General features: G+C 50.4%; 1 protein-coding gene and 1 pseudogene across 1 annotated transcript; both read left to right on the top strand.

Moving 5' to 3' along the window:
• The first annotated feature begins 5,127 nt into the window (after positions 1 to 5,127).
• LOC114807584 (vomeronasal type-1 receptor 3-like) lies at positions 5,128 to 6,057 on the top strand. Its single transcript, XM_029053731.1, has one exon. The coding sequence runs from the start codon at positions 5,128 to 5,130 to the stop codon at positions 6,055 to 6,057; it is 930 nt and encodes a 309-aa protein (XP_028909564.1).
• Positions 9,738 to 10,535, top strand: ORNANAV1R-PS3012 (vomeronasal 1 receptor ornAnaV1R-ps3012 pseudogene; annotated as a pseudogene).

Below are 10,535 nucleotides of genomic sequence, written 5' to 3'. Positions count from 1 at the left end.
TGTCAATCATCACCTGAATTTCTCCCACTTTTACCAGAACACAACTGGAAACATGAAATCCTGTAGGGAATGAATAAATAAAAGTCACATACACTCACGCACACACACAAAAACACACACTCACACAGATCCACACTCCGGAATGCACAAGGGCTAATGAGGATGAAAATATGACGTGACACACCCTCCATCCCACTGCCCGGACATCTCTCCTCCCTTACACCCGGAAGACCCCACTCCAAATTAATCTCCCCACCTTATCTACTTCAGCACTTCTACGTCACCTAACTTAAATGATATTTATTGAGCCCCTACTCTATGCTATGCACTAAGCACTGGGGTGGATACAACCTGATCGGGTTGGACACAGTCCACGTCTCACATGGACCTCACAGGCTTCATCTCTATTTTACAGATGAGGTCACTGAAGCTGAAACAAGTGAAGTGACTTGCCTAAGGTCACACAGCAGACAACTGATGGAGCTGGGATTAGAAAACAGAGCTTTCGGACTCCCAGGACCATGCTTTATCTACTAGGCCTCATTGGCTCCTGGCAGACTGGGTGGTGGGTGAGAGCTGGGGGGTCCCTGGAGCTGCAGGATACTCTCCATGTCTCTCCATGGTTATCTCTGATGGTCAGTTGGCAGCAGGTAATTGCGGGGAGAGATGTGAGCTCGTCTTGTCCCAGATGGGTGGGCAGCAGGGAGGGGAATCTTGACATTTCCAGAGATGTGCCTGTCCGAATGTCAGAGCGGATTATGTGCTCTGAGAGTCACTCACATACTCACACTCTAATCGCTCCCTGAGGGAGGGGAGAGATGAAAGCTGCTGATAAATGGGACCTCAACCTCGTCCTGCCAGAGTCTCACTGTCTGCGAGCTGCCCACCCAGCCAGGGAGAGCGATGGACATGGGTGAGTAGGATGAAGCTCTCTCTCTGTCAGCACGGTTTCTGGTTTGGTTTCCCAAGAACTCAGGGGCTTTAGACTGGAGCTCCACCTTTGCTCTTTGTCAAACAATCAGTGTTATTTATTGAGTGCTTACTATAATAATAATAATGAAAATGATGATGACGGTATTTGTTAAGCGCTTATTATGGGCCAAGCACTCTTCCAAGCGCTGGGGTAGATACAAGGTAATCGGGTTGTCCCCTGTGGAGCTCACAGTCTTAATCCCCATTGTACAGATGAAGGCACTGAGGCACAGAGAAGTGAAATGCCTTGCCCAAGGTCACACAGCGGCCAGGTGGCAGAGTAGGGATTTGAACGCCTGATCTGTGATTCCCAAGTCCGAGCTCTTTCCACTAAGCCACACTGCTTCCGTGGCAGGGCAGAGCACTGTATTAAACACCTGGGTGAGTAAACTAGAACAGGTAGGTCTTCTGTTCACAAGGAGTTTACAGTGTGGAAAGGGAGGCAGACATTAAAATAAATTACAGCTCTGTGGATTTATGGGTGGGGTCACTATCAAGTGCTTAAAGGGGGTACAGATCCAAGTGGAAGGGTGAAGCAGAATGGAGAGGGAGAGATTAGGGTTTAATCGGGGAGGGCCTCTTGGAAGAGATGTGATTTGAATAAGACTTTCAAGGTGGGGAGAGTGAGGGTCTATCAGATATAAAATAGTAATAATAATGATGGTATTTGTTAGGCGCTTACTGTGTGCCAAGCCCTCTTCTAAGAGCCGGGATAGGTGTAGGGTTATCAGGTTGTCCCACGAGGGGCTCACAGTCCTCATCCCCACTTTACAGGTGAGGTAACTGAGGCACAGAGAAGTGAAGTGACTTGCCCAAAGTCACACAGCTGACAAGTGGAGAGAGTTCCAGGCCAGAAGATGTGGGCAAGGGGTAGGTGGTGAGATAGACGAGATTAAGGTACAGTGAGCAGGTTGGCTTTAGAAGAGCAAAGGGTGCGGGCTGGGTCTTAGTAGGAAACCAGAAAGGTGAGCAGATACAGGGCTTTAAAACCAACGAGAAACAGTGTGATGCGGAGGTGGGTGGGCAATCATTGGAGGTTCTTGAGGAGTGGGGAGATGTGGACGAAATATCTTTTTTAGGAAAACGGGCTGGACAACGGAGTAATCGATGGTTTGGACAGGGGAGAGATAGGAGGCAGGGAGGTCTTTGAGGAAGGTGATGCAGTAGTCAAGGCTGGATAGAATAAGAGATTGGGCCAGAGTGGTAACAGTTTGGATGGAGAGGAAAGGGTGGATTTTAGCGATGTTGTGAAGGTAGAACCGATAGGATTTGGTGACAGATGGAATATGTGTGTTGGATGAGAGAGATGAGTTGAGGACAATGCCGAGGTCAGGGAGGATAGTGGTGTTGTCTACAGAGATGTGAAAGACAGGGGGAGGACAGGGGGTGGTATGATGAAGAGTTTTATTTTGGCCGTGTTAAATTTGGGGTGTCGGCGGGACATTCAAGTAGAGGTAGCCAGAAGGCAGGAGGAAAGGGAGACCGAAGAGGTCAGAACCATCGTCTGTGGTAGTTACTGAGTGCTTACTGTGTGCAGAACACTGAACTAAGTGCTTGAGCACTGGAGACGGGCCTGGGAGTCAGAAGGACTTGGGTTCTAATCCCGAATCCACCACTTGTCTGCAGTGTGATCTTGGGCAAGTCATTTTACTTCTCTGTGCCTCAGTTACCTCATCTGAAAAATGGAGATTAAAACTGTGCGCCTCATGTGGGACAGGGTTGCTTGTACCCACCTCAGGATTTAGTACAATGCCCGGCACGAAGTTCTTAAATACCACAATTATTATCATTATTATTATGTGCTTATTAAGGTCTCAACTTTAGTTCCCTCTCCCCACTCTATCACATTCCTCTCTCTCCTTCTCCTCTTCTCCCCTCTTCCTTCCCTCCCTAACCCTTGTTTTTAAGTCACCTTGTTTTTCTTGCTGATTTGTACTTTCCAAGCGCTTAGTACAGTGTTCTGCACAAAGTAAGCACTCAATAAATACAAATGAATGAACGAATGAAGACGCAGAATTAGTTGACTTTGTCCCCTTTCCCCGTCATCCAAGGCAGTGTCTGTCAGAGCACAGTTCAGATAAGATTGACTCCCAGATCGGTGGGCAGCAGGGAGGGGAATCTGGGCATTTCCAGAGATGTCCCAAATCCCTCTGTCAGAGCAGATTAGGGTTCAAGTGATTCATTTATTCACCTTCCCCTCAAATCCTCCCCCGACAACACGTACACACTAATCACTCCCCGAGGGAGGGGAAAGAGGAGGAAAACGGCTGCTAAATGCTGCCTCGGCCTCGTCTTGCCCAGAATCTGACTGCCCAACAGCCGCCTTTCCAGCCGGCACCAGCGATGGACATGGGTGATCCCAGCTCTGCCACTTGGCAGCTGTGTGACTGTGGGCAAGTCACTTAACTTCTCTGTGCCTCAGTTACCTCATCTAGAAAATGGGGATTAAAACTGTGAGCCCCACGTGGGACAACCTGATCACCCTGTATCTACCCCAGCGCTTAGAACAGTGCTCTGCACCTGGTAAGCGCTTAACAAATACCAACATTATTATTATAAAGCTCTCTCTCTCTCTCTCTCTCTCTCTCTCTCTCTCTCTCTGACAGCACGGTTTCCCGGAGGAAACCCAGAAGGATCAAGTTTCAGGTCCGGACCAGGAAGGTCCTGAGTTTTAATCCAGGCTCCGCTCTATGCCTATGGTGAGATCTTGGGTAAATCACTCTGCTCCTCCGTTCTCCCTTCTGTAAAATGGGGATTGGTAATAATAGTGATGCTGGTATTTGTTGAGCGCTTATTATGGGCCAAGCACCGTACTAAACGCTGGGGTGGATACAAGATAATCAGGTTGAACAGAGTCCCTGTACCACTTGAGGCTCACAGTCTTGATCCCCACTGTACAGATGATGGAATTGAGGCACGGATAAATTCAGTGATTTGCCCGAGGTCACACGGCAGGCAAGTGGCAGAGGCCGGATTAGAACGCGTGACCTTCCGAACATCTCCGCTTAATTTCCACTAAACCACTGAAGCCACTGCCTCAGTGGTTCCTCTTTCCCCATCTTAATTTCCTGAACTGTAACACAAAGGCATCGGAAGCGACAGGACCATCAGACACAATATCAACTGGACTGATTGAGGGCTTACTGTGTACAGCGCTTGGCACATGGCAAGGGCATAACAGATACCATGAAAGTATTATTATTACAGGGATCTCGGACACATTTTGAATTGCACTACCAAGTGCTTAAATGCACTTGGTATTGCTTGGTATTGCACTTGGTATTGCACTTGGTAAATGCTTTAAGTGCTTAAAGTGCTATAAATGCAATAAATATCATTGAACGAATGAATTCCCCGCCCACAACTAGATAACGGCAGAGACAGACACAATGCCTGAATTTTTGTTCTTTTTTGTTTTGTTGTTTTGTTTTGAATTTTTGTTTTGTTCTATCGGCAGGTGATCTTCTGCCCGGGCTGTTTCGGTCGTTTTTGGGGATAACGGCGATAACAGCAGGCCTTTCCTGCCTTTATCCTGGCTTGTTTTCCATTACATTGAGCTTCTTTCCGCGTAATGACACTAATTATCGTTCTGCTCTTAGAAGACACCTCGCCCGGACCGCTGTGGATGGGTCAACACTTAAGGTCTTCGCTTGGAGCCTTTCCCCCTGACTCACCTGCGATAAAGCCTCAGGGCATTACAATCACGAGGTGCAAAACTGCACACTTAATTAATTTAATTTTTGGTATCTGTTAGGCGCTTACTATGTGCAGTGCACTGTTCTAAGCACTGGGGTAGATACAGGGTAATCAGGTTGTCCCACGTGAGGCTCACAGTTAATCCCCATTTGACAGTTGAGGAAACTGAGGCACAGAGAGGTTAAGTGGCTTGCCCACAGTCACACAGCTGACAAGTGGCAGAGCTGGGATTCGAACTCATGACCTTTGACTCCCAAGCCCGTGCTCTTTCCACTGAGCCAAGCTGCTTCTCTAGGGCACACACACAAACCCCCCCCCCACACACACACACGGGGGGGGGGGGGGGAAATGTACGTATGAAAGTAAGTACATGTACCAATAAAGGTGCTCTCTGTCTCTTTCTCCAACTCACATTTCTCTGCTGGAAGCTCCTCTTGGTTTCTCTGAAAACGGCAGAGAATGAACGCCAGTGAACTCTCTTTTGGGGTCATGGTTTTGCTGCATAACAGCATCGGGATCTCGGTGAATGGCTTCCTCCTCCTCTTTTACATCCGGGTGGTCTCCACCAGCCACAAGCACAGCTCTTCCGACTTGATCCTCGCCCAGCTGGCCTTGGCCAACATCATCATCCTCCTCACTCTTGGTATCCCAGAAACCCTGTATGCTTGGGGGTGGAGAAATTTCCTTACCATCTCTGGCTGTAAAATCCTCATGTACCTGTATCGGGTGGGCCGGGGCCTTGCCATCTGCACCACCTGCCTCCTGAGCGTCTTCCAGGCCGTCACCCTCAGCCCCGGCACCTCCCGCTGGGCAAGGGTCAAAGCTAAATTACACGAGTCTGTCGTGCCCTCCTGTGCCCTCTCTTGGGTGCTCAGTCTGCTGGTAGAATGTAACGTAGCGATCCAGATGACTGGTCCTCTGAACAACAGCAGCGCTCACATCATGCTGGATCACAAATACTGTTCACAAATCAGTGACACTGCAGAAACCGCTATGGCTTTGACTGCCCTGGTCACTCTCCGCGACGTGTTTTTCGTTGGGCTCATGAGTTTGGCCAGTGGCTACATGGTGTTCATCCTGCACAAGCACCACCTCCAGGTCCGACACCTTCACGGGCCCGGACGCTCCCCCAGGGAGATGCCCGAGGTCCGAGCCGCCAAGAGAGTGGTCGCCCTGGTCACCCTCTACGTCCTCCTTTATGGACGCCAGACCCTCATGCTGAACGTCATCATCAACATGAAAGTCAAGTCTCGTCAGCTGGTGAATGGCCACATGCTACTGTCCTTCACCTTCTCCGTTCTCAGCCCGTTCCCCGTTATCATTGGGGACCGCAGGATGAGACCATTCTGGATAAAGGACCCTCCTGTTTCCAGTGCGGATTCCTCGTAGAGCTCCAGGGAAACGGCTGACGGGAATGATGGACACGGGTGGGAATAAGGGTAGAAAACCAGTTTTGCCTGGCGGAGGAGATGGCAGAGTTAGGGCAGGAAAGGATAAATCTAACGTGAACCACATGGGCCTGGTATTTAGACTTCCACCAGCAGCGTTCAGCGACTCGAACACACGAGCGAAGGAGACAGACAGTGGTGGGCATCCGGGGTGTGGGTTAGCGGTGCGACAGCGACAAAGGGACAGAAGAGTGAGTTGAGGTGAGTAGAGAGGGTGGAGTTGAGGGCATCAATCTGGTCATCAAGGGTGGGTAGAGTGGCTAGGGAGGCAAGGTGGGGTGTGATGGGCTGAAAGAGATGGATAGGGTCGAGAGAGCAGAGGTCTCTCAAGGGGAATAATACCGATTTACGGGGAGAGGGAGGGAGGGAGAGAGGAGGCAGATGAGAAGGTTATGATCAGAGAGAGGGATTTCAGATTTTGTGAGGGTGGAGATAGTACAGCGGGAAGAGATGAGGAGATCGAGGATGTGACCAAGTTGGTGAGTGGGCGAGGTGGTGTGGTGGGCGAGGTGGTGGTGGGCGAGGTGGTTTCGCTCCTGTAGTGCCCACTTGCTCATGTAACTCAGTCTCATCTCTCTCACCACCACCCTCTCTCCCACTTCATGCCTCTGCCCTGGAATGCCTCCTTTTTCATAGTCGACAATGGCTCTCCCCACCTTTGAAACTTTATTGAAGGCACATCTCCTCCAAGAAGCCTTCCCCGACTAAGCGCTCATTTTCTCTCTTCCCACTCCCTTCTCGTTGCCCTGACTTGTTCTCTTTATTCACTACCTCCTTTCCCCTCAACCCCGCACCACTCTTATACATATCTGTGTATTATTTGTTCATTTTCAGGCCTATCTCCCCCTCGAGAGTGTAAACCCATTGTGGGCAGGGCCCGTATCTTTTATATTTTTGTGTTGTATTCTCCTAATCGATTAGTACAGTGCTCTGCACACAAAAAGTGTTCAATAAATATGATTGATCATGTCTGATACTTTCAATTCTCTGAATAAAATAGGTGAGCAGGTCATTAGGGGCAAAGGTTGGGGGAGGCAGGGGGTTGATGAGGTAGTTAAACACCTAAGACAACTGGTGAAGACAATGGGCATGGGTGCCAATAAAGATGGAGAAATGATTTTGCCGATCGGAGGAGAGAGCAGACTTAAATTACACGACGATGAACTTGAGGTGGGCAAGATTGGCCTGGGATCCAGATTTCCACCAGCAAAGCTCCTCAGCTTGTGGACAGGAGCAAAGAAAACGGACTGTGGAGGTAATCCAGGGCTGCGTGTTTTTTTGAGGGGTTTTTTTTTTTTGGTATTTGTTAAATTCTGACTGTGTGTCAGGCACTGTCCTAAGTGCTGGTATACACACAACAGTCCATTTCCCACATGGTGTTAATCCCTATTTTACAGATGAGGTAACCGAGGCCCAGAGAAGTGAGGTGACCTGCCCCAAAGTCACACAGCTGAAAAGTGAGGGACCTGGATTAGAACCCACGATCTCTGACTCCAAAGCCCGCGCTCTTTCCCGAACCACGCTATTTCAAAATAATGGCACTTGTTAAGTGCAAATTATGCGCCAGGCACTGTTCTAAGGGCTGGGTAAAATACAGGGTAATCTGACACTTTTAACCCCCACTTTACAGATGAGATAACTGAGGCACAGAGAAGTGAAGTGACTCGCCCAAGGTCACACAGCTGACAAGTGGCAGAGCTGGGCTTAGAGCCCATGTCCTGTGACTCCCAAGCCCGGGCTCTTTCCACTAAGCCACGCGGCTGCGAGTCGATACCCAAGCTCGGCTCCTGGCAGAGCTGGGCACTGGGTGGGAGCCGGGATGTCTCTGGGACTGCAGGATACGACGCTGATGCCACCAGGTCTCTCCACGGGCATCTCTGATGGGGTCGATTAGCCACAGGTAATTGCGGGCGGAGATCTGGGCTCATCTTGTCCCAGATCGGTGGGCAGCAGGGAGGGGAATCGGGGCATTTCCAGAGATGTCCCAACTCCCTCTGTCTGAGCAGATTAGGGTTCAGTGATTCCCTTATTCACCTTTCCCTCAAATGCTCCCTCGACAACACGTACACACTAATCACTCCCCGAGGGAGGGGAAAGAGGAGGAAAGCGGTTGCTAAATGCTGCCTCGGCCTCGTCTTGCCCAGAATCTGACTGCCCAACAGCCGCCTTTCCAGACGGCACCAGCGATGGAGACGGGTGAGTAGGATAAAGCGCTCTCTCTCTCTCTGACAGCGCGGTTTCCCGGAGGAAACCCAGAAAGATCAAGTTTCGGGTCCCGACCAGGAAGGACCTGAGTTGTAATCCAGGCTCCGCTCTATGCCTACTGTGTGATCTTGGGTAAGTCACTTAACTTCTCTGCTCCTCCGTTCCCCCTTCTGTAAAATGGGGATGAGTACTAATTAATAGTAATTCTGGTATTTGTTGAGCGCTTACTATGGGTCAGGCACCGTACTGAGCGCTGGGGTGGATACAAGATAATCAGGTTGAACAGAGTCCCTGTCCCACTTGAGGCTCGCAGTCTTGCTCCCCACTGTACAGATGATGGAACTGAGGCACGGATAAATTCAGTGACTTGCCCGAGGTCACACGGCAGGCAAGTGGCAGAGGCCGGATTAGAACGCGTGACCTTCCGAACATCTCCGCTTAATTTCCACTAAACCACTGAGGCCACTGCCTCAGTGCTACCTCTTTCCCCTTCTTAATTTCCCGAACTGTAACACAAGGGCATCGGAAGCGACAGGACCATCGGACACATTATCAATTGGACTGACTGAGGGCTTACTGTGTACAGCGCTTGGCACATGGCAAGGGCATAACAGATACCATGATAGCATTATTATTGCAAAGCCCCGAACTAAATTATCGGACACATTTTGAAATGCACTTTCCAAACGCTTAATACAAGGCTCTGCACACAGTAAGTGTTCCGTAAGTACGACTGAACGAAAGAATTCACTGCCCACAACTAGATAACGGTCTAGAGACAGACACAATGCCTGAATTTTGTTCTCGCTTTAATCCGCTGGCATAATCTGGGCAGGTGATCTTCCGCCCGGGCTCTTTGGGTCGTTTTTTGGGGATAACGGTGAGAACAGCAGGCTTTTGCCCTCCCCCCTTTATCCTTGCTTGTTTTCCATTACATCGAGCTTCTTTCCGCGTAATGACACTGATTATCGTTCTGCTCTTAGAAGACACCTCGCCCGGACCGCTGCGGGTGGGTCAACATTTAAGACCTTCGCTTGGAGCCTTTCCCCCGACTCACCTGCGATAAAGCCTCAGGGCATTACATTTAACACGCTGTTTACATGAGGTGCAAACTGCACACTTCAGCAGGGCACACACACATTCACACACACACACACACACAGAGGGGGGAAATGTACGTATAAAAGTAAGTACATGTACCAATAGAGGTGCTCTCTGTCTCTTACCTCCATCTCACTTTTCTCTGCAGGAAGCTCCTCTTGGTTTCTCTGAAAACGGCAGAGAATGAACGCCAGTGAACTCTCTTTTGGGGTCATGGTTTTGCTGCATATCAGCATCGGGGTCTCGGTGAATGGCTTCCTCCTCCTGTTTTATATCCGGGTGGTCTCCACCAGCCACAAGCCCAGCTCTTCCGACTTGATCCTCGCCCAGCTGGCCTTGGCCAACATCCTCCTCCTCCTCACTCTTGGTATCCCAGAAGCCCTGTATGCTTGGGGGTGGAGAAATTTCCTTACCATCTCTGGCTGTAAAATCCTCATGTACCTGTATCGGGTGGGCCGGGGCCTTGCCATCTGCACCACCTGCCTCCTGAGCGTCTTCCAGGCCGTCACCCTCAGCCCCGGCACCTCCCGCTGGGCAAGGGTCAAAGCTAAATTACACGAGTCTGTCGTGCCCTCCTGTGCCCTCTCTTGGGTGCTCAGTCTGCTGGTGGAGTGTAACGTAGCGATCCAGGTGACAGGTCCTCAGAACAACAGCAGCGCTCACATCATGCTGGATCACAAATACTGCTCACAAGTCAGTGACACTGCAGAAACCGCTATGGTTATCACGGCCTTGCACATTCTCCGCGATGTGTTTTTCGTGGGGTTCATGAGCTTGACCAGTGGCTACATGGTGTTCGTCCTGCACAAGCACCACCACCGGGTCCGACACCTTCACGGGCCCGGACGCTCCCCCAGGGAGATGCCCGAGGTCCGAGCGGCCAAGAGAGTGGTCGCCCTGGTCACCCTCTACGTCCTCCTTTATGGACGCCAGACCATCATGCTGAGCGTCATCATCAACATGAAAGTCAAGTCTCGTCAGCTGGTGAATGGCCACATGCTACTGTCCTTCACCTTCTCCGTTCTCAGCCCGTTCCCCGTTATCATTGGGGACCGCAGGATGAGACCATTCTGGATGAAGGACCCTCCTGTTTCCAGTGCGGATTCCTCGTAG

This window comes from Ornithorhynchus anatinus, chromosome X3, assembly GCF_004115215.2.
Source record: "Ornithorhynchus anatinus isolate Pmale09 chromosome X3, mOrnAna1.pri.v4, whole genome shotgun sequence".
In the NCBI taxonomy this organism is placed as follows: Eukaryota; Metazoa; Chordata; class Mammalia; order Monotremata; family Ornithorhynchidae; genus Ornithorhynchus; species Ornithorhynchus anatinus.
This window is presented reverse-complemented; position numbering and strand designations above follow the sequence as displayed.